A 26,864-nucleotide genomic window follows, 5' to 3' on the forward strand; every position below is an offset into this window, starting at 1 on the left:
TCAGCGGAGGCCAGGCACAAGTGGCCTCCGTGGGGACAGGAGCCGGTGCTCAGGAGAGGGGCAACGTGTGGGTGCCCCCCCAAACCCCACACAGTCCCGGGGCCACAGAGCCCGGCTCCCCAGTGCCCGAGGCCAGGAGCAGGGCCGGTGTCGGGGCCGTGGGACAGCTGAGAGGCCGGTGTCTGCCAGAGGCGGCGGTGTGCGGAGCCACCTTAACGCCTGTGGCGCGGGAGGGAGCAGCGGGGCCTTGGGGCCAGGCCAAGGGGCCGGGAGCAGCTGGGCCCTGTCCCCACCATGGCCCTGCGGCGGGCGCTGGGGCTGGCGGGGGCCGTGGGGCGCCGCGGCTGCTGCAGCAAGGTGGGGACGGGACCGGCGCTGGGGTCCCCCCAGAGGCAGAGAGAGGGGGGCACAGGGGGTGGGCGCGGGGAACCTGCCCCCCCTGACTGTTCCCCACGCCCCCCACACAGCGCCCGCTGCCCCCCGGCTTGCTGGAAGCTCTTCGGGATGTGGTTGGCGGCCCCAATGTCTCCACGGCGGCGGCGGTGTGCGAGCAGCACGGGCACGATGAGTCCATGCACAGGTTGGGGAGGGGCACCGGGATCCCCAGTTTGGGGATGGTTCCGGGGGTCTTTTGTGCACGGCGGGGGCAGCGGGGCCGCTCTGTCCCCAGGTGCGCGCCCCCGGACGCCGTGGTGTGGCCCCAGGACGTGGCGCAGGTGCAGGAGCTGGCGGCACTCTGCCACCGCCACCGCGTCCCCATGGTGCCCTTTGGCACCGGCACCGGGCTCGAGGGTGGTGTCAACGCCGTGCAGGTACGGAGACCCTCGTCCCCGTCCCCCTGCGTGCCCCACGGTGCCCGGTGTGAGCCGAGCCGTGCCCGTGCCAGGGCGGCGTCTGCTTCGACCTGAGCCGCATGGCCACCATCTCGGAGCTGAGCATCGAGGACTTCTCGGTGGCCGTGGAGCCCGGCGTCACCCGCAAGGCCCTCAACAGCCACCTGCGTGGCACCGGGCTCTGGTTCCCCGTCGGTACCGTGGGCGCGGCACCTGCTGCGGGGATCAGGGGGTGCTGGGAGCACTGGGAGCACTGGGATGGACAGGGGAGCCCATGGGGTTGTGGGTCCTGTGGGCACTGGGAGCACTGGGAAGGGATGGGGGCACCCATGGGACAAGACATGGGGGTTGGACTGGGTGGCTTTGGGCTGCTCTGGTTACCGGGAGCACTGGGGGCGCTGGGGTGCCCATGAGACTGGGGGTGCTGGGAGCAGCGGGCATGGCAGGGGGGTGAGGGGTGCTGCAGATGGGTGCGGGCTGGGGGTGCCCAGATCCCAGGGGTGCCATGGGCTGGGGGTTGCCGTTGTCCCCGGGGTCCTGGTGCCACGGGCTGCTGTCACAGCGGGGTCCCCTCTCCCCGTCCCCGTCCCGTTTGCCCTCCTGCTGCCCGTTCCCAGACCCCGGGGCGGACGCCTCGCTGTGCGGCATGGCGGCCACGGGCGCCTCGGGCACCAACGCGGTGCGCTACGGCACCATGCGGCCCAACGTGCTCAACCTGCGCGTGGTGCTGCCCGACGGGAGCCTGCTGCACACCGCCGGCCCCGGGCGCCAGGCCAGGTACCCGGGGGGGACCCGGGGGGCAACCAGGCTGGGGTCTCTTGGCACCCGCTCACCCGCCCCCGTGCAGGAAAAGCGCGGCCGGCTACGACCTGACCTCGCTCTTCGTGGGCTCCGAGGGCACCCTGGGCTTCCTGACGCAGGCGACGCTGCGGCTGCACCCGCTGCCTGAGGCCGTGGCTGCTGCTGTCTGCTCCTTCCCCAGCGTGCAGGCGGCCGTGGCCTGCACCGTGCAGGTGCTGCAGGCAGCAGTGCCCGTGGCACGCATCGGTGGGTGCTGCAGGGGGCACGGGGAGGGTGGGATTGGGTAGGGATGGCAACAAGGACAGGATGGAGAGAGGACAGGGACAGGGAGAGGACGGGGATAGGGACAACCCCACAGGTCTCAGTGCCTCCTCCTCCCACACAGAGCTCCTGGACGAGGTGATGGCGGGCGCCTGCAGCCGCTACAGCAGGCTGGAGCTGCCGGAGGCGGCCACGCTGTTCCTGGAGCTGCACGGCTCCCAGCAGAGCCTGGCCGAGCAGCAGCAGCAGGCGGGTAGGGCCGGGGGGGGGACCGGGAGGGGGACCAGGACATGGGGATGGGGATGGGGACGGGGCCATGGTGGGGAAATGGGGCTGGGTCCCAATGGGGTCCCATGGTGAGGGAGGGGTGCCCATGGCGGGTGCACAGCAGGGTCCTGGGGGAGGGACAGGGAGCAGGGCTGGGGATGGGGGGCACAGGAACAGGGTTGGGGGTCCCTGCTGAGGATCTGGGGTGAGGGACATGGGAGGTGGTCAAGGGCTGGTGCCCAGGGACAGGGCTGGGTGCTGGGGCCACACCAGGCTCTGGGGAGATCCCCAAGCACCCACACCGGGTCTCGGGGGGAATGGGTACACGTCGGGGGGCTGCTGTGGCTCCAGCCACCCCGGCACCATCTCCCACCACCTCAGAGGAGCTGGTGCGGCTGCACGGCGGCTCCATCCCGGCCTGGGCGCGGGCGCCGGAGGAGCGCGAGCAGCTCTGGTCCGCACGCCACAGCGCCTGGTTCGCCGCCCTGGCCCTGCGGCCTGGCTGCCAGGTGAGGGGCGGCAGCGCCGCGTCCCCCTCCCCACGGTGTCCCCGCGCACCCCTGCTCACGTCTCCCCATCCCCAGGGCTACTCCACCGACGTCTGCGTGCCCATCTCCCGCCTGCCCGGCGTCGTGGTGGAGACCCAGCGGGACCTGCGGGACGCCGGCCTCACCGGTGAGCGCTGCCTCCCCCTGCACCACCTCCCCGCCCCGCTGCCCCCGCTCAGCCCCGTTGTCCCCGCAGGGCCCATGGTGGGACACGTGGGTGACGGCAACTTCCACTGCATCCTCGTCTTCCACCCTGAGGACCCGGATGAGGCTCAGCGCGTCCACGACTTCGCTGAGCGCCTGGGCAGGTGGGGAGGGCACGGGCGCACGGGTGGCTTTGGGGACCCCCCCGGGACGTCCCCGCTGATGTCCCCGTCCCCCAGGCGGGCGCTGGCGGCGGGTGGCACCTGCACCGGGGAGCACGGCGTGGGGCTGGGCAAGCGGGAGCTGCTGCGGGAGGAGCTGGGCCCCCAGGGGCTGGACACCATGCGCCGCATCAAGGCGGCCCTGGACCCCCACCACCTGATGAACCCCGGCAAGGTGCTGTGAGCGCCCACCACCCCACCCCACCCCACCCCAAGGAAGCACGCCGCACCCCTGGCTTTTTGGGGACTTGTGGGGAGGGGGCTCCGGCACCCCCCCGTGAACCCCCGCTTCTCCAAGAAGGCCAGTGAAATAAAATAACAGTGAATATTTTATTGAACATTGTTTTAATACCATATCAAAACACCTTGACTAATGAAGGAAGCTCCCCCCAAGCTCTTGAACTCGTTTCCCCCTCCCCGATTTTTTTTTTTTTGTGTGTGTTTTTTTTTTGTTTTTTTTTTTTTGGATTTTTTTTTAATATATAAATACAGAAACGTTTCCCGCGGGGGCACGGCCACCGGCAGGGGAGGTCTCACCAACGAAAACATGCCCGCCGCGCCGGGAGGGGACGGGGACGGGGGGCACGGCCGTCACACGGGGGGGGTCCGTCACCCACCGGAGGGGAGCGCGCGGCGGCGGGGCCGAGGGCGTCCGGGCGAGACGCTCACGCTTTGGGGGGGTCCAACAGGAGGCCTCCCAAATCCCCTCCCCAAAAGGATTCAGCTGGAAGGCGACGGGAAGAAAAGGGTTGGGGGGGTCAAATTTGGCAACGGCGGGGGGGGGGGGGCGGCGGGGATGCTGCGGCTGTCCAGTCTCTGAGTGGTTATAGCTGAGTTAAAGAGTGACCAGTCTGTAAACATCACCGGGGCAGGGAAGCTCAAATCGAAGAACACGCCAGTCAACACGAAGCTTCATTTAATTATTTCTTTTTTTTTTTGTTGCTGTTTTGTCGGTTTTCTCTGTTTTTTTTTTTTTTTTTCCCTTTTTTTTTTTTTTTTTTTTTTTTGTTTTTCTCATTGTAAACACTTGAAAGACACAACCCCCCCCCTGCGCCGCGGCGGGGGGAGAGTGGTGGCCCCGCTCCCGGCGTGGGGCAGAGTCCCCGCCACGCGCTGCCGGGGCCAGGGTGGAGATCTCCAAAAGGGAGAGAGGAGAAAATTCCCCTTTTTAGTCAGTGCAAAAAAAACCGAGCAGAGCCCCCGGGGCGCCAGGCGAGTCCGGGTGGGAGGTGGGGGGGTTGCCGGTGAGAGGTGCCGCATGCTCCGTTTGGCCGGCTGTCCCCCGGCGGCGTCTCCGGTCGTTTCGGGGAGAAAAAGGCCAAACATCATGGCAGGGTTTGGGCCGAGGGCGTTCGGGAGCGTCCCCGTGGCCTCCCGTGGTGGCAGATCCCTCCTCGTGGCCAGCGGCTGCGGAGGGGAGAGCGGGTCGCTCCGCTTTTCTCACACTGTCTCTCCTCCTGGATGGTTCTTATTCTTTTTTTTTTTTAAATCTTTTAAATTAAAAAAAAAAAGAAGACAAATAAAAATAATAAAATAAAATTAAAAAAAATAATAATCGCTGTTGTCCCAAGTGGATTCAAGTTTCTGGGTTTTAATTTTTAAATCTTCTCGAGGAATTGAACGTCAGCCCAAAACTCCAGGCGGGGCGGGTGGTGGGACAGGGAGAGGAGGTACAGCAGGTATAGCAAGGTGCCCTGCGAACAGAGACGACGCCGCGTGAGCACGGTGGGTGCAGGAGCCACACGTCCCCCTCCCCAACCCTCCTGCCCGCCCCCCCCCCCCACAATTTTGGAACCATCCAAGAGGGTTTAAGAGGAAAACAGCCCCGTTCTCCACCCCGCCGCGGGCTCACCTTAGAGAGAAGTCAGCAAGCACGCCCGGCGGGTCAATCAGAAGGATGCTCTGGGCACGATCTGTTCACTTCAAACCATGAATCTATACAGCTGGGGAGAGGAGAGCGTGTCACCACCAGGCTGCCACCCCCCCCGCCACCCCCCTGCCGTCCCCTCGCCGTACCTTTTGTGATAAATGCAGAGGCAGGGCAGCCTGGCTATCGTGTCCCCCTGCAGCAGCTCCTCCAGGCAGATCACGCACTCGCCGGCGTCCTTGGTCAGCACGTCATCTGGGAGGAGAGGGCAGCGGTGAGACCGTGTCCCCCTGCTCGGGCCGTGGGGGGTTCGTCCCACAAGGGTTTCCCACCGAGCTGGGTTTTGCCGGCGCTCCAAAAAACCACCAGCGTGAGCCCTGCCCTTGCGGGGCAGGATATAAGCATGGGACGGGTCCCTCCGGCACGGCACGGCGCGGTGAGCAACACGGGGACAGGGACACGTTACAAAAGGTCCCCAGGGGAAAGCAGCAAGGACAAGGCAGGGAGGGCGAGCCGTGGATGGCAGCTGGAGCGCAGCCCTCTTGGCAAGCCCGCAGCCCCAGCCTGCCCGAGCGTCCCTCTCGCCCGCCCGGAGTGTCCCCGTGCCCTTACCGTTGTAGGAGAGGCGAGGTTTGCTCAGACACATGATAAAGTGCATTTCCATCTCGTCAGAAGCCACGGATTTGGAGCAAATGGGGCACTTGAAACCTGGAGGGAGAGCAGAGAGAAGAGCCCTCAGCGAGAGGAGGAGGAGGAGGAGGAGCAGAGCCCACCCCGCGTCCCGGGGAGCCCCCCGGGGGTACCCCGCGCCCTCACCCGCTGCCTGCATGGTGGCACCTGCCCCACGCCGTGCCCGCTGGCCCTGCGCTCATCCTGCGTGGTGGCCGCCAGCAGTGGCAGCGTGGGGACAGCCGCCCGAGCCGGGGTGCCCAGTGGCGCAGAGGGCGCAGGGCGCGAGCCAAGGTGGAGCACACGTGGCCACCAGCTGCTCCCCGGCTTTAAAGGGCGAGGAGCAGCCCCGGGCACGCAGCACCGAGGGGCTGGTCCATGACTTGGGGACACGTCCCCCTGCCACCGCCCTGGGTTGTGGCCGTGCCACGTCCCAAAAGTCCCCAGTGACACCCCGGGCTCAGCCGGACCCCCTGGGTTCTGGGTTCAGCCCATCCCGCTGGCTCCACGGCACGGCGCATCCCCTCTCCCCGTCCATCTCTAATCCTGCCTCAGTGCTTTTGTCTCATTTCTGGCCACAGACAGCAATTAAGGGGCCATCTGGAAGCGCATTGAGGAGGTTTTGCCTCCTTCCAGCCTCTCGGAGGCATCTCCTAACCAGGGGAGCCAGCCCAGCATCCCCCCAGCGCTCCACCTCGCAGCGTGCGAGCAAAACCAGCACCTCCAGCGAGCAAAACCCCAACCCAGACACAGGTCCCAGGCTCGGGACGGTGCCCGGGGCTCCCTGCCCTCCTGCAGCCCGGCTCCGTGCCCCAACAGAGCTCCAACAGAGGCCGTGAAGAGGCAGAGGCCACCGCCGCGGGTCTGCACCAGAGCAATTCCCTGCCTGCAGAGAGGGAGCGGGTAATTTAAGGACCCGTCTTCTAAAAGCAGATCAGGTTTGACTGCAGTGCTGCTTAAGAGCTCGCTTCATAGATATGCAGAGCCTGTTCAGGGAAGAAAAGGAGCGTACACAAATTATCTGAGGATGAATCAGGGTTCTTGTTTGCCACCAAGTGGATGTGGCAGGGGGATTTGGGGGGTTCTTGGAAAGCCTCGGACAGAGCCGCTGACCCTCTTCCCCTCAAGGGGGGAAATTCCTCAGGAAATCTCAGCAAGGACGAGTGCTGCGGGTGGCTGGGAGCAGAAGGGACACTTGGGGACCCCGCTCACCCCTCCAGCCCCACACCGTGCCTTGCCCCAGCCGAAGGGACAGAACCAGGAGGCACAGGGTCAATGTGCCGTCCCGTTGCCAGCCTAAAATTGCTCCTGACCAATTTATACCTCGTGGCAGCAGGGCCCGCTTGCTTAAATAGCCTTTTTTTTCCCCTCCCAAGTGTTTACCCTGCCTGTGTATTTATAGAGAGGGCTCGGATAGCCTCCCAGCCTGCCTCCCCCCGGGGACCCGCTCCCCGTCCCCGCCTGAACCAAGCCCGCAGCACCACGGGCACCCAGCCCAGCCCCAGGGACCCGCTTCCAGCAGCGACATCCCCAGGTTTTTGTGACCAGCAGCTCCTTGCTGACCCGCAGCGAGCTGCTGGGAAGGGCCCACGTCTCCGCAAGACCTCGTTTCCTCCAGCACTGCCAGTGCCAAAGCCCCGGTCCCCCCCCTTTTTTCTGTGCCAAGGCGCTATTTTAAACGGCTGCCCCAGATCTGCTGGCACCCAGCAGGGCCCTACGAGACATTCGAGCTGGGCAAAGGGAGCTAGGGAAGGACAGGGACCCCCGCCACCGCGTCCCCAAAGCAAGGACACGGGGAGGATGCCCAAATGCGGGGTGTGAACCCCGAGAAGGGGCCCTGATGCACGTGAGCGGCGCGATGCCGAGCGGGGCTGGGGCTCGGCCAAGCGCAGGCTTTCCAGGCTCGGCCTTTCACGAGGTGGAGGCAGGGGGAGGAATAATAATAATTTCTTTAAAAAAAAAATGATGAAAATGCAACTGCACAAATGGGCCTGTCTGGGCCGGAGCGAGGAGCCAGCGCGGAGAGGCTGCGCCCCAGCTGTCGGCACAAATTCCCCGCGTTGCGAGAGCAGCTGCCGGGGGGCAGGGGCGATGCTCCCGGGGGTCCCCACGGACCTATCAATCCCACAAGGAGCCAGGGGACAGCCGGCCCCAGACGTGGGCGAGGGGTGCCCCGAGGGGCCGCTGCCCACACCCTGCCACGGTGGTTTCCAGGTCCCCGAAATCCCCGCTAATCGATCCTGCCTGCGCGAGTGACGCAGGAGATTACGTTTTGACAGCTGCTCATGGAAAATTCAGCTCCCTCCCTCCCTCCTCCTCCTCCTCCAGCCCTTTCCGTCCTCCTCCCACACACCTAAAAAAAAAAAAAAAAAAAAGAGAGGGGAAGGGCTCAGCTATTCCTCCTCTCCTGGCCTCCTGTGCCCACGGGGAGGTCCAGGACCCTTCGTGCCTCCCCGGGTGCTGCGGGATGGGCGCAGCCCCCGGCTCTCAGCACCCATCCTGGCCCGAGCTGCCCGCTGCTCTCCTGGAGCCCTCGGGGGCAGGTGGGGTTTGAGGACGAGGTTATCTTGCAGCCTTTGAGAAAGCCAAGGGCTTTCCAGGGTTGTGAAACACGCCGCGAGGTGACCTCATCTCTCCGACGGCTCGGTCTAGAAACCGTGAGCAAGCAGCGCTCGCGCTCTCCGGGGGCTGGTGCCCTCTGAGTATTTTTAGGCAGGTTACACGGTTAATTTTAGAGAGCCTGGCAGAGCAGAGCTGGGAACCTCTGAAGCCTCCAGCAGATCCTAAAAGAGCTGAAAACGCCCCGCGGTTAACCCTGACGGTGCCAAAAGCACCACCGGGCCATCGCAGGGCTTTGGGAGGGTAAAGGCACGTTTCCAACCCATCCGTAACCACAACCACGGCCGTACCCCACCAGGGATTGTTCCCGATGCTGCTGTAGGAAATCCCTGCCTCCCCGGCTGCCTCCAGCCTCGTGGGACATCACACCGAGCTCCGCCACCCCATGCAGCACCCCGAGTTCAGGGGTAAGCCCCAGGCTGCCGGCTGGAGGTTTGGAAACCTCGGCCACGTCTCCTGCTCTCATCCTGTGCTCCTGGCCGAGGGAGATGCCTCGTCTCAGGTGAAGACGTGGCCGAGCAGGAGAGAAGTGCAGGGAACACGGGGTCCAGCCAGGCAGCCGAAGCAGAGCCCTGGTGCCTCCTCCTGCCTCCTCGCACACACATCCTCGTGCAAACAGCTGCTACAGCCCACGCATCCCCCCCGTGCCAGCCCCTTTTAGGGCTGCAGTCACCATTTCTGGATCAAAGTACAGGTATTTTATCCTTCCTGCACCCCCGGCTGTGCCGCAGGATCAGTCCCTCCAGCCCGGGATGCTCGCCCTGCCTCCAGCTAGCCCTGCTTTACTGCAGAAAACACCCCCAGCTGCAGGGAATGAGCTTCCTAAGGAATAGCGTGTAGCCCAAAGCTAATTTTAGCATCCCAGAGAACAGCAAAGCGAAGCAGAGGAGTCCTGCGTCCACGGGGCTGGCCTGGGCGCTCTGATTTTTTTCCGCTGGGATATTTCACATGGGAAGGAGGCAGCCTGGCCACCTGCCCTGCACGAGATGCTGTGAAATGCCCGAGCCTGGCTCAGCCCTGCTCCCAGAGCCCTGGTGCTGGTGCATGGCACGGCATGGGGACCGTGCTCGGCGATGGGAATGGGGATGGGGACAAAGCTCCGCTCCCTGCAAGGTCCTCAGCCCCATCCTGCACACCCCCAAACCCATCCTGGCCCCACAGCCACTCCTTCTCCCTCCAGATAAGAATTTGGGGCAGCTGGATAAGGACAAGCACTCGTCCTCCCCGGCTACAGCTGTCGTGGCCTCTGAGGGATGGGCCGAAAGGGGGGCCTGGTGCCACCGCGGCGCTCCGATGAAACGCGGCGCTACACGCAGTGGGGCTCCCGAGGAATTACTACAGCTACAGGAGAACCTGCGGGTTTTCCCTCACCAGCGAGGCAGACTTCTCGAAATAAAACCCTAAAAACACAAACACGAAACCCTGCAGGCTCGGAGGGGCACCAGCCCCGGCGCGATGGGCACGGTGGGCAGGTCGGCGCAGCTCGGAGGCGCCAGCAGAAGCCCCTACAAAGCCTCTGCTGCTGCTTTCCTCTTGCGTTGCAGGCAGCTGGCCTCTAAAAATACCCGCCGTTGTCACGCCGTCCTTCCTGCCAGGGCCAGGAAACAGCTCGGAGCTGCTTTCGGTTCAATTCTCTGTCCCTGCCACTGCGCGTCCCCCGGCGCAGCCCCATTTCCACGCCCGGCGGGCACCGGTCCCCTCGGAGCCCCAGCTGGTGTCACCTCAACGAGCAGCGAGCCCAGGGGGCCTGGGGGCAAGCACAGCCCTCGGAAACTTCTGCTGGTGTCACTAAAGCTGGTGACAGGGTCGATATTTCCAACAATCCCCTACAAAATACCCCAAGATGGGTGTGCAGAGCGCGTGGCCTCGCTCCTGCGCAGCTGGTGATGCCCACAGGGGTGCGAGCTGAGCAGAGAGGCAGAATTTCCCCAGCTAACGCTGCCCATACAGCACAACCCTGAGGCTGTCCCGATGGCAGCTGGCATCGCTGAGCTCTACAGGGCAGGAGGGGAAGGAAAGGAGAGCCAGATCCACGGCCCAGCCACGCTGCAGCCTGTCCGGCACGGCACTGGAGAGAGAAACGCTCCTTACAGCAAGAACCCACACGCCAGGGAAGGATTTTACCCAAAACTCAGGGGGATAAGCAGCCCTCGCCCCCTGCAGCAGGTGCTCCCCTCCCTGCAGGGCAGGAAGCCCGCCTGGCTGGGCTCTGCCCACGGAAACGCCGCGGGGCGGCACGAGAAGGGGCCCCAGGCGAGCGGCTTCCTGCAGCTGCGCCTCCCCGGCCTGCTCCAAGCTCCCCCGGAGCCGAGCAGTTTTCAGCAGGCACATTGAAAACTGGGATAAAACTGGGAAAACCAGCAGAAAGCCAGGTCACGGGGATTCAAACCCAGGTTTTCGGCACGGCTGGGGTTCGGGCGCACCAGCAGCAGGGGATGAGATGCGCCTCGCGGTCACCCGCCGGCCTGCTGTGGTGCCACGGCATCAGGGGAAAAAGCACACATTTTTTTTGCCCCCAAAGTGGGTTTTTCTCCCTCCCTGCGCTCCTTTCACAATTAATTGTCACCGTTTAATAGCATCTTCCCATGATTCCCCGAGCTCCCCTGGCCGGCTGCCAGCCCTGGTCCTGCTCCTCCACCAAAGATGTCTGCGGCTCATCGATCCTCCGGCCAGCGCCGCCGAGGGAGAGGAGCCCTAAGAGCACGTTAATAACTACCAGAAAAACCTTCACGCTTATTCCAGGCACTGGAACAAACATCTCAGCAAAACAAACCGGCGTGGGATAAGCCGGCGATCCTGGCTAGGAAGTGGGTCAGCCCCAGGAGCACCGCGCACGCAGCTCCCTGCTCGCATTTACACGTGGGTTTAGAGCGGAGCGAGCCCAGCCAAGCTCGTTAGCAGGCCCGGTAATTAGTGCCCAGTGCCCAGGTGAGGCAGCCAAGGGATTCCTGCAGGGTGCAGGAGTGGTAAAGGCAGGGAAAGCCTCTGCTTGCTCTCACTGCGGGGCTGGGAGATAATGCACCACACCGACACACTGAACTTCATCTGCGGGCTGCTGGCGCACATTAAAGCCGTGTTTTGGTGGTATTTGGTGCTCCCGCCTTCCAGAGGAGCTGCTGCCCTGTCCCTGGGCCTCTCCTGCTCAACGTTGCTGCCTGGGGAGCTGTTGGGACTGCGCCGCTCCCCCAGCACCAAACCAACACCCAAAGTTGGGGCGAGTGCCTCCTGCAGAAGCTCCCCCTGGCGAAATGAGATTTCCCAGGGCAGGTTTCTGTAGGGCTGGGAGCGCCCTGCCCCTCGCCAGCCCCTGCAGAGGGAGGATGCAGCACGTGCCATGTCCACATCTCGAAGAGGTGGTGTAGGGAAAGCCACAGCCAAACGTGGAGTCCCTCCAGCAGCTCGCTAGAGCAAATCCATCCTCTTTTAGGGTAGGGAGAGCTCCGTGCTCGTGCAAGGCCGTGCTGCAGGCATGCCCCTTGCCAGCTGGCTGGGCATTCATCCATCTTCAGCTCGTCCCTCGGTGAGCGAGCCCTGACCCAGGGCTGGATGATGTTTCCAGCTCCTTTCCCTCTCCGACCTGCCCGGAGGATCACCGGGGCCGGACATCCCCCTGCTCCACTCGGTGGCAGGCAGTTTGGCAGAGGAGGTCCCCAGCTTTGCTGCTTCTACCCCAGACAGCTCGTTTTGCCAGGAGGCTGCGATATTCCTGACGGCAGCGCGCAGAAGGATGAGCTTCCCCGGGCTAAACTGGCTGACGGGGAGATGTGGATTTACAGAGCTTTAAACACTCCAGGGCTTTGGGCGACGAGGGGGATTTCCCGAGAAACTTTAAGCTACTTACAGCCTCTGCCAAGTCCTCAAGATCCCCCGATGGAGACAAACAACACGAGCAGCGCCAAGAGAACCGCGCAGACCTGGAGGTGCGCGGCGTTAAGCCACGAGTCTCCTTTTTCCGTGTTTTTCCTCCCGGCCTTGGCGTTGTGAGGTCTGGTGACGGGGCAGGGCGCTCACACGCGGCGAGCAAAACTCCAGAATTGCCCAAGCTGCTTCGTCACCTCCCAGCAGCGCCACGCATGAGGCGGGTCTCCGAAACCCGGGGCAGGCACGGAAATCCCAGAGCGGTTTCAGGTGCAGCGGGCACGCCTGGGAAAAGCCCCGGCAGGAAACGGGATCCGCTTCATCGGGAGAGGGAACGCGTGCTGCTGAGAGCCAGCCCACAACGAGCCTTCCCCACGTGCCAAGACGGGTTCGTAGCCCTGCTCCTTCGCTCCTCGCAGCCTCCCCGTTAACCTCCTAGGCTAAGAGGAGGAACGCAGGAGTTTAGTAAGGCCTGACAAGTTTTCTGACTGGTTTTTAGGCATCCTGTCGCTGTTAATTCACGACGGGGAAGCAACACCGCCGGGAGAGGCTTTGGAGGGTCCGAGGGGCTCTCGCTGCTGCCTGGGCACGCTTCGGCGCTGCTCAAATGCTCTTGGAGGGCCCCGAAGGAGGCACTGGAAGAACCCAGTCCTTGTGGCACTTCCCACCACCCACGCCGTGATCCTCCAGGCCGGACAGCACCGCGCTGATTCACATCAGCACCCGGGGAAAGCTCGCTCCGTTCCGCAGCCGGTCGGTTTTTACGAACAGGTTTTCGCCTCTCGGCGCTGTAGTTTGGGAATAGTTGTTTAAAAATCAGCCGTAGCCTGCCAGTGACCACCTCTGCGTTAGCTACAGGGTGGTCCTGCAGAGAATCCCCCCAGGGTACAGCGCCAGTCCTGCCCAAACCCCACCAGGGACCCCTTTCCTCTCCGGCCCACTTGGGGGCAGGAGACAAGGAGTTGGTCCCGCTCCAGCTGGGAAGAGCAGCCCCCGGGGAACAAGCCCAAGCTGGATGTAGGAAACGGGGCCCCACGAGGCTCATTCTGCACTTTGTTCTCGTCCACTGGTTCGGTTTCCAGCCTTCCTGAGAGCGAGGCATTGTCCCGAGGCGCGTTATGAAATTCCCAGACCGCGTCATGCTCCAGAAGGGAGCGGAGGGGCCGGGTGGGAGAGGAATCCCAGCCTGTTCCAGGAAACGCACGGAGACATCCCCGAAATGCCTTCCCCCTAGCCAGGAGGGGCAGGGAGGACCTCCCACCTCGCTCCCCGTACCCAGCCGAAAGTGGGTCAGTGACACAGCCCCGCTCACACGCCGAGCTCCCCGGGCACCGGGACACCCGCCAGGGTTTTTTTTTTGGGGGGGGACACAGCCTTGCCCCCTCCCCTCGGCCCCACACGTTTCCTGTAGGAGCGCCCCGGCCCCGTTAAAGAGGCAGGCAGTTCCTCCTCGGCTTCCTCCCCGGCATCGCCACGGTGCCAGCTGGAACGGGAACACCCGCTCCGGCCTCTCCCCGGAGAAACAAAGGAGAAAAAAAATCCCACATCTCACTCTCGAGCCCTTTTCCCTGGTACCTGAGGCAGGAGAACTGCCTGACACCCCACACACACCTCCGAAAGCAGCACGAGGAACTCAAAGCGACCCTCAAAAGCCAGAGCTCGGGCTACAGCACCCCGACACCATCCTTGGGCACCTTCCCCCCGTTCTCCCCAAGCCCCACAGTGATGGCACGTCCCCAAAATAACACCTCCTGGGGGGAAAACCTCCTCCTCCCACCGCCCCTGCCTGCCTTGACCTTGACACAACCACTGCACGGGCACCCACCCCCAGCCCACGCTGGAGAGGGGGCAAATTATTTAGGATAAGCGCAGACAAAGCAGGGGGCTGCCCACCCTCCTCCCAAATACTGGGGGTGGCCGGGCCCAACCCGGGGTGATGAGGAGGGAAGGGGCTGGGGAAAGGGGGGTGAAGCAAGGGGAAGGATCTGGAGGTGGTCATGAGCAAGGCAAGCCAGGACAATGAGTATGGAAGGGGTTGGAAAAAGGGGATGAAATGAGGGGAAGGCTCTGGGGGCAGCTGTGCCCAACATGACCTGGGATGGTGAGCAGGGAAAGGGATGGAAAAAAGGGGGATGAAGCAAGGGAAATGGCCTAGGGGTGGCTGTGCCCAATGCAACCGGGGATGATGAGCAGGGATGGGGCTGGGAAAAGGGAAGTGAAGCGAGGGGAAGGATCTGGGGGTGGCCATGCCCAACACAACCCAGAGTGGTGAGTGGGGAAGGGGATGGAAAAGGGGGATGGAGTGAGGAGAGGGTTCAGGGGTGGCCGTGCCCAACACAACCAAGGATGATGAGCAGGGAAGGGGCTGGAAAAGGAGGGATGGAGTGAGGAGAGGGTCTGGGGGTGGCCATGCCCAACGCAACCCAGGGCAATGAGTGGGGAAGGGGATGGAAAAGGGGGATGGAGTGAGGGGAAAGGTCTGGGGGTGGCCGTGCCCAACACAACCCAGGGTGATGAGCAGGGAAAGGGCTGGAAGAAGGGAGGTGAAGCAAGGAGAAGGACCTCGGGGTGGCCATGCCCAACACAACCCAGGACGACAAGCAGGGAAGAAGCCGAAAAAAGCAGAGACAAAGCACAGCAAACAGCTTGGGATCACCATACCCAACGCACCCCACCCAGCAGCGGGACGAGGAGCGGGGACGGCGCCGGAGAAGGCAGCAAGAGGCGAAGCCAAGCCTTGGGCTCACCCAAACCCAAGGCAGGGAGCAGGGGCAGGGTGCTGGGGGTGCCACTCACCGCTGTGCGCTCCGAACCAGCGCGGGGCGATGTGCAGGGGCAGCGCGTCGGCCAGCGAGGCCCGGGCACCCAGGTAGAGCATCCCGTCCCTATGGCGACCGCCTCCCGTCTCCTGGTAACCGTTGCCATGGGCGTACGTGGAGTCGGTCCCCGGTCCCCCTCCACCACCACCTCCACCTCCACCTCCGCCACCGATGCCCGGGGCTCTCTCGGCCTCCCCCGCCGCCGCCCGGCCGTACAGCCCGAAGGGGACGGCTCCGCCGCCCGCCGGCTCCATCACGCCCATCCCGGCCACCGAGCTGACCGAGCGGCTGCGCAGCCCCATGGCACCTCCGCCACCCCCCCCCCCCCCTCCTCCTCCTCCTCCTCCTCCTCCTCCTCCTCCTCCCACCCCCGGCCGGTAATGGCCGAACGGGGGCGGCCCCCCCCCGCCTCCCGGCGGCGGCACGGCGCTGTCATCCGCCGCCACCCCGGGGAAGGGACCCCGCGAGCGGGCCGCCGTGCTCTGCTTGCCCCCCATGGGCACACCGCCGGGCCCGGCAACGGGAACGGGGGCCGGAGGGAAGCCCAGAGCCGGCCCCCGGTGCTGGCGGTGGCGGCGGGGAGGAGGAGGAGGAGGCGGAAGGAAGGCGGCGGGGAAGGGAGGGGAGGGGATGGGGTGGGGGAGGCTTCAGGGGGGCTGAAGGGGGTTTAAAGGGGGTGGGGGGGGGTGGGGGGAAAAAAAAAAGCGGCTACGGCCGCCGGCCCGCCCCCGCCCCGGCCATCCCGGGAGCCCCGCGAGGAGGCACGGGGGGGGGGGGCACCGGGAGGGAAAGGGAGGACCGGGAGGGGATGGGGAGGGGATGGATGGGGGAGGAAGGGGGGGGGGGGGGCTGCGGGGCCGGGCCGGGGCTCCCCGACCGCCTGGCTCCTGCCTGGGGGGGCCCGCGGGCGGCGATCAGCTGCGGCCCATAGGGGCGGCCGGGCCCCGCTCCGCGGCTCCGCGCTCCGCCGGGCCCGGCCCCGCCACCGCCGCCGCCGCCGCCGCCGCCACCGGCTGGGTGCTGGGTGCTGGGCGCCGCGGCGGAGACAATAGAGGCCGGCAGCACGCATGCTCCCGCCCCCGGCCCCCCCCGGCCCCGCCGCCCTTAACCCCTGCGCTGCTGCCCGGGGACGAGGCACCGGTACCGGGGCCGCCCCCGAGCCCACCGGGGCTCCGCGGTTCGCCCCACCGGGGATACCCCGAACCCCTCGCTCAGCCCTGCAGGGCTCCGGGCTCGGGATGCTCGGGATGCGCGGGCAGCGCCCGCCCCGCCCGCGGAGCCCCGAGGGGAGGGCGAGGCCCCGCGGGGGGCACCGGGGGTTGCGGGCGCCGCGGGGCGCGGCACCGGGAGCGGGGGGCTCGGTGCTGCACGGGGGGTGCGGGGGGAACTACAACTCCCAGCAGCCCCCTCGCCTCTCCCCGGGACAAAGCGGGTGGACTGCATTTCCCAGCAGCCCCCTCTCCGCCCGCACCGGGAGCCGTGTGCGGGCGGCGATGGGTTAGGGGGGTGGTAAAACTACATTTCCCAGCAACCCCCGCGGCTGAGGCTCCGCCCCTCCCTCCCCGCTCGCCCCGCCCCCATGGCCGGCGGCGGGGCGGCGCAAGATGGCGGCGCGCTGGAGCAGCGAGAATGTGGTGGTGGAGTTCCGGGACGCACAGGTCTGGGGGGGGGGGCGCGGTTTTGGGGTCATTTCGGGGGTTTTTGGTGAAAAGGCCGCAGAGTGGCTCTCGAGGCTTCGCAGGCTGCAGCGTCCGCAGCTCTCGTGTCCCGCTGCGAGGGCACGGGCACGGAGCAGCCCCGGTGGTCCTGTTTATTTTAATGAGGGTGTAGCCAGCACGGCTTTTCCCCCTTTTTCTTCTATTTTCCAAATATAAGTTGCAAGCTCCTGGCCTAGGCACTTGTAGAAATAGCAGACACCATAACAGAACCACTGCACGTTTCCATTTCCCTTCCAGGTTACAGGCATGGTGCCTCAATTCACGAGGCGCTTTATTTCCAATTTCATCCCAGAAACATCCATTTTTCCCAATTATTGGCAGGCCTAACAGAATTCATTACCTCTTCCCACACGGCTTTCTTCGTTTTTCCCCTGAGACCATTACAGCGCGGCTCGGTCAGCAGGAAAAGCGGGTTTGGGTTTTAAATAGCAAAAAAATCAGCTTTTATTTTTGAAGTTGCTGCTTGCAGGAGAACTCTCTTCAGATTTTGCTTACACGCCTTTTCAGGAGCTATTCTGAGAAACAGGTTTTTGCTTTTTTTTTTTAAAGGCATTGCTGGTTGTTTCCCAGGGCTGAGCCAGGTGAGTTAACCATGAGCTGCTTCAGCAGGAAACCCAGAAAAATAAAAAATAGGTGTGAAAAATCTCTCAATTCCTAGTTCATCCTTGTATTTCAGAGCAATGTCAGCTCTGTGCTCACCAGGTGTGTTGAGTCCTACACGTCACATCCAGCCTGTAATCTAACCCAGCTCTCCAGCCCTGTCCCTGGGGAGCTTTGTGTCGGCCTCGTGCTCCTCCTGGAAGAAGTCCTTCAAGCCGTCTCGCCTCGTGGTGAGGATTTGCTCTCAGGAAACCGAGCTCCGAAGGCGCTCGCTCCTAGATCACGGCTTCAAATTGCATCTGGCTCGGAGAGGCGTGCCTGCTGACTTGATTGCTTGTTCATAATGACTTGCAGAGGGGGAAGGAACAGGTGTGTGAGCCCCTTCTGCAGCACTGCCTCGCAGCCTCATGGGGTATGCCTTAGCAGGGAGGTTCACCACTGGTATTTTGGTCGTTTCAGCTGACTCTGGTGCTTTCCAGAGCTCTTCTGACCTACCTGCTCCCTCCTGTGAAACCAGAGAGCTCCAGCATCCAGGGCTGCTAGGCTGCTGCTTTCAGACTAACCTTATTTATGTATTTGGGCTCGAGCCTTTTGTAGGAGTCTGTGTGAAAGATCTTTGCGGATAGGGAACCCGAGATTAAGAACTGGAAACACCTCAGCTGGTACGCTCCTGTACCAGGCTGGAGCTCGGCCTGGAGGCCGTGCTGTCTCCGACATCCCTACCCCAAAACCAAGATAACTCAAAGAGTGGGCAGCTGCTGCATTTATCACCCTACGTGTCTGCCAAACCAGCTGCCAACCACTTGTAGCAGGTATTTGCAGAAGATACTTTCTGGGCTCAGAGCTGGTTTTCAGACGTGCGGTGTTCCTACCGTGCTTAGTGGGATAATTGGTGCTCCTAAACAGCAGCTCCAGCCAATCTGATTGTTTTAGGATAAAGACTCTTTTCAGGTTGGTTTGTTCTGTTGCAGCTTCCCCCTTCTGGAAGGCTGTGCTGTGAAGACCGACGTGCACGGCGCGTTAAATGCATCTGACAGCTGCTGAGGGCTTTTTTCCCTGTCGCCTAGATAAGAGGCTGTAACATAGGAGGGAAAACCTTCCCATAAAATGAGTTAATTTGCGACCCAACACAGTAGCAGCCTGACACGTGAAGGTTTTCACTTTGTTCTAATTAGTGATTACATTTTCTGATGCTCAGAGCCTGGAAAAACAGTTTACCAGTGTTCATTATTAAAAACGATTCTTCAGGATTTATGCGATCCTGCTGCCAATGCCAGAAAAGTAAACTTGTACATGAAGTTATCAATCACTTTAAATGGGCTGCTGTTCTTCTACCTTGGGGAAAGATGGCCAAAGCTGTGTGAAATACGTTGGCTGGCGAGCTCTCCATCATGTGAGCAAGCTCTGGTTGTGGTAATGGCTTTGGTGATCCTCGTTTTAATTCATCTCGAGCAAAGTGTGCATCATCTGGGAAAACTTCCTTCTCCTGCTTGATTTTTTTTTGGGTATAGATTTAATAACGCAAGTTATTTTGCAAGGTGATGTGTAATCAAGGAAGCTGGGTTTATTTCTTTGCCATTTAGAGATTTAAAAAGTGGCTCTTTATTTCAAGTATTAGCTTTAGGATTAGGAAGACCTTGCCAGAAGACTGCACTTGAGGACGGTCAGTACTCAGAAGGGTTGAAAAAAAAAAAGATTCTGTCAAATCTGGTTGAAATGGAAGGGGATCACTGTGCTGGCTGTCTGCTTTTAGTGCTGCTTCCAAGCAGCAGCTGTGGGACATCCTGAAGTCGTGTAGGATCCGTGCTGAGAGTACTTAGCGGCATCGCGAGCAGCGGCAGAGACACGCGGAGCCTTCAGACGGGCGGCTTTGAAGATGACAGCAGCGAGGCTGAAGAATGTGGGGCACATCCTGCTTCTGTGCTGCCGGTGCTAAGATCTGCCTTGAAGTCAGATCTATGTTTATGGGGCGAACTGCTCAGCTTTTCAAGTCAAATTTCCCTTTGTTCTCCGGGCAAGTAAACGAGATCGTTGTCCAATTCTGTTCTGAATGAAGAGAGTGGAAACAATTTTCAGTCTATTTTTTTTTCCTTATGACACTTAAGTTATCCCAGCCTCCTGCACGAGGAGTGAATTCTGATGCCTCTTAGCCATCCTGTTCGGAGACCAGCCACGTACAAATGGCTGCACATCTACCTCCCAGTGCCTATATAATTAAATCTGGCCCTGCAATGGAAGAGAGAGAGGCTGAGCAAGCTCCTGAGCAGGAGCAGGGGCTGATTAATAAGGATTATTAGAGATTGCTGATTGAACGGCAGCAGCTGTGATTGCCATAGCAGGGAGAACGGAGCAAGGTCTCGGTGCTCGTCGTGGTGTTTGCCACATCTTGGCTTCATTTTACTTTAAAAAAAAATAAAATGATGTTTTCTCTGTGCTAACCTGCATCCTAAAATCAACTGTCACACCATCACCCCTCTGATCCCGTGAGGATGTTACTTCTGCCAGCCCTGAGCTCTCAGCTTTGACCCTTACCGTGTCAGTTCGTGCCTTGCAGATGAGCTTGCAGGTTTTCCTGAGCCCCCCCCGGAGCTGTGCCTGTGGCTGCGAGGCTGCCCTGACAGCGATGATTTAGTCTTGTTCTCTGTTTCTCTTTAACAGGCAACTGCTATGTCAGTGGACTGCCTGGGACAGCACGCGGTCCTCTCAGGGTGAGTGTGACAGTCCCGCTAGAAATGTGTGCCAGGCCCTGCCCCGAGCCCCAGCAGCAGCCTCCAGCTGCCCTCAGCTCAAGGGCTGATGAAATATTTCGGAGAGGCACAGCTGAGTTCTGGTCGGGGCTTCGTGAAGAGGATCTGGGGCTCGTTTCCCATGGGATGCGGAGTTTGAAGCCGGCACCAACAGCAAAATAAAGCACTGCTGTGACTGCCCTGATGTGTTTTCCCTGAAAATATGGATTAAGTCATATGATCGAGATGAAATTTGCCCCAGAGATCCCCGTGGTGTGCTTGGTTAGGGGAGCCAGGCTGTCTGACCTGTGCCTCGGTTGGCTCAGCAGGGGGGATCCTCACCGAGAGTGGTTTCTCAGGGCTTGTTTTCTACCCCATGCTCTCCCATCTCCCTTTACCATTGCCTTGAGGTGTTAGCAGGGCCGATCTGACGGCGATGTGTCCCTGTGCGTGCCGGTCCTTGCCTTGTCTGTCTCTGTACCTCTGATAAACCAGCTGTGGGACTTCCAAGGGGCCATAACGGGGACACCGAGGCACCGTACTGGGTGCTCAGCAGGAGCCTGCCCAGCTGCCACCGTCCTGTGTTGGTTACCACACCGATTTGGATGCTCTTTTCCAATTCCTTTGGTTGGTCTGGGAGGAAAAGGGTGGCTGGGCACAGCTCGGAGGCCTTCTTGCTTCCATGCAGAGCCCTGCGCAGAGGCAGCCAGCTCTTGGGTTTGGGTCTGACTCTGCCTGTTCTTATACCTGCACAGCTCCAGGTTTATTTGGGCCAGAAGCGAGCTGAGGGCAGCCTGCTACTCAGCACCAGCTCCAGCTGCTCTTCAGGCTTCTCCAGCAGCATTCGCCTCCTTTCTTATTAAAGCTGGGTAAGAGCCTCAGAGGCTCCAGCACCTTCAGAGCTGCTAGCCCCGAGGGCTTTGGTGTGGAAAGGCAGCCAAGGTGCTCCCTGTGCTCTTTCTCTTGGGAAAACTCACGGCGCTGAGAGCAGCTGTGAGCTTGCTGTGCAGCTGACATACGTGGTGCTGACGTGGTTAATTATGTATGGCTCCCTATATTTTGGGGCTGGTCTTCCATTAGGGTTCAGCTGCCTTACAATTATTTTTGGGTGGTTTATCTCGCTCCGAAGGTGAATCAGGCTGGAGGGAGCGATGCCTCACCTCGCTCTGCGGGGAGCGGGCCGGGTCCAGCAGGATGGATGAGCTCAGCTGCAGCATCATACAAAACGTCTCGCTGCTGCACATAGGGTTAGCTCAGGTCAGTAATGCGGCCAGGCCAGTGCAGGGTTGTGTCCACCCATGTCAACAAGCTGCTGCAGCTGAGCTAGCTCTGCCCGGCTGTGCTTGTACCCTCTGCAGACCCAATCCCCCAAGCTGTGTGGTGTGAAAACCCTCAGCCACCTCTGTCAGGGCACCGTTTCCCAGTGCTTCCCTCTGCGCCGTAGTTATCTGGGGCTTTCTGTGGTCTGAGCTGCCCACTGCGTTTGCAGATTCTAATTTCCATGTTTTGATTTTTATTTTTTATTAAATATGCTCCTTTTGGAATTAGGTGGTCAAACGTAGCATTCTCAGGGAGGTCTTTTCGCAAAGGTCGTTAAAAACTTCCCTTGGTGTTCTGGTCACCAGGCTGTAAGTTCCCTGGGAGCTTGTGCTTTGCAGATAAGGAGCGTGTGCTGCAGCCTTGTTGTATCTCTGCCTTGCAGCCGCCGGTTCCTCTACATAGTCAACCTGGATGCCCCGAACGAGGGTCACCGCAAGATCTCCCGGCAGAGCAAGTGGGACATCGGGGCGGTGCAGTGGAACCCCCACGACAGCTGCTCCTACTACTTCGCGGCTTCGGTAAGCTCACTCCTTTAAAAGCTGCAGCTTGTGCTCTTCCCCAGGCTTTCGTGGGTGAAACTGCACCGGGAGGGCTGTGTGGGGCCGGCACGGGCGTGCCTCTGCAAGCCCCGTAGCAAGGTGAAGCAAATTCTGATTTGCTGCCAGCGAGGTGAGGCGCTGGGCTTGGCGGCTCTCAGTTATTGTTGAGCCCAGTTTTGCTTCCTTGTCTTTTGTAAAGCACCTTGCCAGGTAAATCAGGCGTCCAGCCGGTCCTTTGCTGGCAGGGAAGGGGATGTTCTGTTTCTGCCCTCCGTTCTGTTACGAGATCTGCACACGTATTGAATTTCTTGCTCTGTGCTGTTTCGTTTTTGCCTGCCTGCCTTCCTGGTGGGCTGTGGTGCACCAGGCAGCCCGTAAATAGCACAAGTCAGTGCTGGCTCACCGCTGTAACCACCTGGGCTGGCAGGTGGGCAGGCACCAGGTCAGCAAGGAGTTCTTATTTTGTGTGTGGAGAAGTAAATCAGCTGGTCTGAAGAAGCAGTAGTGCAAACAGTGTTTAAAAAGGGCAGGTCTCGTGGCCATCTGAGGCTTGAGCACAGCCTGTGGCTCTTTACTCAGCCTGTTGTGCCCTGTAGCTCGTTTGCCCAGCGTGCTGAGCTCCTGCCAGCAGCAGCCTGTGCTGCAGCGCTGTGGTTGGTAGCTACTGGCACTAGTTGGGCACAAACCTTTCTTTTCTTCGCAGACATCTTTGCTGTTGCATCCTGAAATAGGTGGGGTGGGCAGGTTTCATCTATGGTTTTGAGAAAACACTGAGCTGAAGATGATTCCCAGGGATTTGTTGTTCCTTTTGCCTCCAGGGCTGGCTACTACTAACACTGAAGGTGGCCTGAAAAGGGGACCAGTGGTGCCAGTTACAGCCTTTCCCAGTTTGCTCTCTGACATTCCCTGACCCCCAGTCTTTCTCCTGCCAGCTCTGGTGCATGAATGATGTCTTCAAAGTTCCTGCCTCTTCATAGAAGCCTTCAGCAGCCATCCTTCTGTTAAGCTAGTTGTAGGTGACATCAAACCTGGCTGCTCCTGGTTGTAAATGAAGATGCTAAGACATAGTTGCTGATGCACATCAGGCGAGGGATCCCCAAGATGGGATCAGGCAGGTTTCCCAATTTGGGTCAGGAACACCTCCCTAGCAGCCGTCTCCCAGTTAGCTGGCGTCCCGGTGCTGATGCAGCATGGCCCTGCCCTGGGACTGGAATTCAGCCGGTCCTGTTTGGAAGTGGAAAGGGACTGGTGCTGTGTGCTCGGGTCTGCCTTCCCGGTCAGGTCTGGATGTGCTTGTGCAGGGCCGTGCCTAGGGGGGTGAAGTTAGATCAGGAAGGCTAAATTAGCTCGGATTCAGCGCTGTAAAGATGCAGCTGGCTCCGTTTGGACTCAGGCTGGCTTTTGATCCTCCATGAGTCCTCTGATGAAGTTGTCACATGGAGCCAGCTGATGTGCACCACAGAAATCTTGTATACAGTCCCGAGGGTCCTTATCCCTCTGCATCCCCGTTCAGAGGCTTCCATCCTGCTCGCAAAAAGCTTTACCTGCTTTGCAGTGCAATTGACTGGAAACGGTGCAGACAGAGGGGGAGCCTGTCCTTGTGCTTGGATAAGGGCTTCTCCTTGTTTTGGCTTCCTTCCAGAAGAGCTGAAACACGTCCTCTTGCTGGGCTCAGCCATGGCAGCCCTCTGGCTCGAGCGTGTTTCTGGGGAGTCCTAAGCTGTTGTTTAGAAATGCCATTGTTTTCCGTGCTAGATCCTCGTTACTCTTGTTGTGTGGTCACAAATGCTTGAAGAGGGTGATGAAATCGTTGGAAGTTTGTGCTCTTTCTTATCATCAGAAGCACTTTTTTTATAAAAAGCGCTTTTATAAGAAGTGCTTCTGGTGGGAGGAGGTCGTTCTGCCACACCTGGTGCCACAGGCAGTGCTTTCCACGTGAGATACCTCACTAAAAGCCTGAGACACTTCTGGTGGTTCTTATCTTGTAGCATTGCCTCTGGAGTCCTGGACAAATCCTGTTGGGTAATTCCACTCTCCTCTCTTAAGTCTTTCTGTCAGTGAGGAAACATGCAAGGAGTTTTCCTTGCCCCAAGCTCTTGTGCAGCCCTGCTGTGAGCTGTTAGAGAAATGCCATATATTATTGCTGAGCTGGGAGGAGGCCTTCCATGTCAGGGAAGGCTGGAGTGTTTTATCCGTTTGCAAGTTCAAATTCTTATGAAGCAGCTTTGGGGTAGGAAAAAAAGGCCACAGACTATAAAATTTGTCTGGTCTCTATTATCTTTATCCTCGTCTGCATGTACGCTTGAAAATGAGGGGCTAATGAAGATCAAATTTTGAAGAGCTATTATTTTGATTCTTGCCAAACCAACGTGAGTTTCCAGCCAGGGCTCAAGACCCACAGCGCTTGGTGCTATTTATGCACCCCAAAAGGCAATTCAGCCCAGGCCTGCTCTAATCTTTCGGGGGCAAGAAGTAAATTTTGGTTGAGGCAGAACATGATCTTAAAGTACAACAGCTAGTTTCAAATAACTGTGTGTGTGGCTGGGTTTGGGGGAGGATTTATTCCTGGAATGAGTGAAGAAGCCCTAAATAACATTGTCATTGATTCATCTGGTTTGCTCCTGTGGTTTACGGTTAGTGATAAGCACTTCGAGCTCTTTTTTTTTTCTGGGCTGGCAACAATGGAAGTACCCTTGAGGAGGTGACCCTGAAGCCGTCAGACTGTGCTGGTCTCATTTTGCAGCGGCCCTGATTATCTCAGGAGGGAATTGAGGGGATGTTGAGGAGGACCAGTGGTGATCCATCATCTCCCTCGCTGAGAACTGGTTGTGAACACGAGCAGACTGGCAGGGTATTCCTGCGGAGAGAATTTGGCTGCCTGCAGTCACAGCTGCTTGTTAGGAAATACAAGTTCTGAGAACATCATTTCATGGAAACGTTTTGCAATGTGATTTTTCTCCTGTTCTTGTTTATCTCCAATTTTAAGTGGATGTGATTAAAGCGTAGGCTTTTGAGTCCTTGCAGCCTGTAGGTTCATCTTTGTTCTCCTCCTCTGGGCACGGCCTTTGCTATCCACAATGGGACTGATTGGCAACAGGTTATTCAAAGGGAAAGGAGCCTGGTCCTGGCACGTGGCTTCCTGCCCGGCCTTGTTTGCCTGCCATTGTCTTCTTTCTGCCTTTTAATTTCAGAGCAACCAGCGAGTTGACCTGTATAAGTGGAAGGAAGGTAACGGGGAAGTTTGCACATCCTTGCAAGGACACACACGCGTGATCAGGTGAGGAACAAGCCGTGCTGTGAACTGCTGGGTGGAAAACAAAGAGTTGTTACATTGAAAAGAATGTTTCGGTCCTGACCCTGCTCAAGTTCTACTCTGAGCCTGTTTTTACTCGCTCTCTGCCCTTCTGCCTTGCCTTCCCATCTGGAGAAGATGTCAGATGTGAAGTGGCTCCCCCAGAATATCCACATAGCCCTTGATGGCTTTAGTGTCATTGCCTTAGGCTTCTGTCCTTGTAATAAACAGGACCATCAGCAGGGAAACAGATAGCAGCAGCATGTTTATTAAATTGAATCTCAGCCATGTTTCTGTGTGACAGAGCTGAATTAAAGCAGGTAATCCCACAGATGGAGTTCACGGTGGGTTAGTGGCGCATGGAAGATCTCTGCCAGTAGTTCCAGGGGTGTGCTTTGGTGCTGGGCTGGAAATGCAGGTGAAACGGTGCTTTTACTCCAGCTCCTGACTATGAAAAGTAATCGCAGGAAATTGAAATTGTTTGGGCTGCCTGGAGGCTCTCTGCGTCCCAGGTGCACCTGGTGAGCCCAACAGGAAGGCATTCCAGAACGAAGGGTTGATGCCAAAAATGTGTGGTAACAGGGAGCTCGCAGTGTGCCTGTTCCTGGGGGGGAAAGAGCACGCGCATGTGGCAGCTAAAAAGCTCAGGGCTAGGGGGATGTTTCACTGGAATTTACCTAGAAGTATGTCATTGCTTCTTGGAATTTACTTAGAAAAATGATTAAGATCTTGTTGTTTACTTAATTGTTGATGCTAACTGCTTGTCTCTGCTTTCCCACTCTGACTTTGCATTTGCAGTGACTTGGACTGGGCGGTGTTTGAGCCAGACCTGCTGGTCACCAGTTCCGTTGACACGTACATCTACATCTGGGACATCAAGTAAGAAGCAGTCTGCCTCTGGACTGCAGGGAAATCACTGGGCTCGTTTCTGTAATTAGCAGCTTGCAGGGCAAAGCACGCACTGAAGGGTGCTGCTTTTCAGCTTTGCTTACAAAGGGCTCCGTCCCCTTCCCATGACCTCGAAGGTGGCTTCTGGTCCCCTGCTTCCAAGCCAGCTCAGAGTCAGTGAAGGGAAGCAGGTGTAGTTTAGTCACAGTCATACTCCTGAGTGGGGAGAAAATACCGACTGCCTTCTCTCCCTAGCTACTTCAGAGCTTTCCTTGGAAGCTCTTCCTGGAACCCAAGGGTGTTCCTCAAGATTTCTTTTCCCCTTTAGCTGAGTGAGTGAGCACCATTTCACGATCCTGCAGTCATTTTCCTCTAAATTCAGTGACTGTAGCTGACTCTCCCTCAGTTCCGTGAAGACTGGCAGTGCTGTTCAGGAACCTTTTCCAATTCATGACTTCCCCGGATTCCTGGTGCTTTCTATCATGAGTAATTTCACAGTAGCAGATCCGTCCAAACCCGCCAGTATTAAAGCCCCACATTTTATACCTGGGAAGCAGGGAGCTGGCACTGGGGCTCGTGGGTCCTCGTGCTGGCTGCACAGCAACTCTTTATGACCCCTGGCAAGTCACTTTGTTCCTCTCTGCCTCCCTTGCTCAGTTATAATAGAAGGATAATTATATAACCCCACTGCACCAGGGTACCCTGAGGCTTGTTTAGCTCCTACGAAGCACTTAGATCCTTGGTTAAACGGTGCTTGAGAGCGGCAATATATTATTAATGTGTAATTAAAAGACAGAGAGACAATAACTGCTGGTTGTGTTTTCCTGTGATACTATCTTAGTGCCAAGCAAAAAAAAAAGTCTCTGAAGGTTGT

The 26,864-nt window shown here is 59.5% G+C and overlaps 3 protein-coding genes across 4 annotated transcripts in view; 2 read left to right on the forward strand and 1 right to left on the reverse strand.

Annotated features, from left to right (window-relative positions):
* The first annotated feature begins 294 nt into the window (after nt 1-294).
* LDHD (lactate dehydrogenase D) lies at nt 295-3,387 on the forward strand. Its single transcript, XM_032195762.1, has 11 exons — nt 295-357; nt 468-580; nt 671-812; nt 887-1,028; nt 1,451-1,610; nt 1,681-1,880; nt 2,020-2,148; nt 2,544-2,671; nt 2,747-2,837; nt 2,907-3,018; nt 3,094-3,387. Exons 1-11 carry the CDS (start codon nt 295-297, stop codon nt 3,257-3,259), a joined length of 1,446 nt encoding a protein of 481 aa, XP_032051653.1. The 3' UTR covers nt 3,260-3,387.
* Nucleotides 3,388-4,074: 687 nt separating this feature from the next.
* ZNRF1 (zinc and ring finger 1) lies at nt 4,075-15,502 on the reverse strand. Its single transcript, XM_032195840.1, has 5 exons — nt 14,885-15,502; nt 5,555-5,650; nt 5,092-5,197; nt 4,928-5,018; nt 4,075-4,769 (listed from the first exon to the last, which is right to left on the reverse strand). The coding sequence occupies exons 1-4, from the start codon at nt 15,402-15,404 to the stop codon at nt 4,961-4,963; spliced, it is 780 nt and encodes a 259-aa protein (XP_032051731.1). The 5' UTR covers nt 15,405-15,502; the 3' UTR covers nt 4,075-4,769; nt 4,928-4,960.
* A 1,009-nt stretch (nt 15,503-16,511) lies between these two features.
* The window catches only part of WDR59 (WD repeat domain 59), a 46,527-nt gene continuing 36,174 nt past the window's right edge, over nt 16,512-26,864 (forward strand). For both annotated transcript variants that reach the window (XM_032195887.1, XM_032195886.1), the window contains exons 1-5: nt 16,512-16,565; nt 19,884-19,933; nt 21,654-21,789; nt 25,002-25,087; nt 25,901-25,981. In XM_032195887.1, coding sequence (XP_032051778.1) covers nt 16,512-16,565; nt 19,884-19,933; nt 21,654-21,789; nt 25,002-25,087; nt 25,901-25,981 — 407 coding nt within the window. The remainder of the gene's footprint in view (nt 16,566-19,883; nt 19,934-21,653; nt 21,790-25,001; nt 25,088-25,900; nt 25,982-26,864) is intronic.

Source organism: Aythya fuligula, chromosome 12 (genome assembly GCF_009819795.1).
Source record: "Aythya fuligula isolate bAytFul2 chromosome 12, bAytFul2.pri, whole genome shotgun sequence".
Classification (NCBI taxonomy): Eukaryota; Metazoa; Chordata; class Aves; order Anseriformes; family Anatidae; genus Aythya; species Aythya fuligula.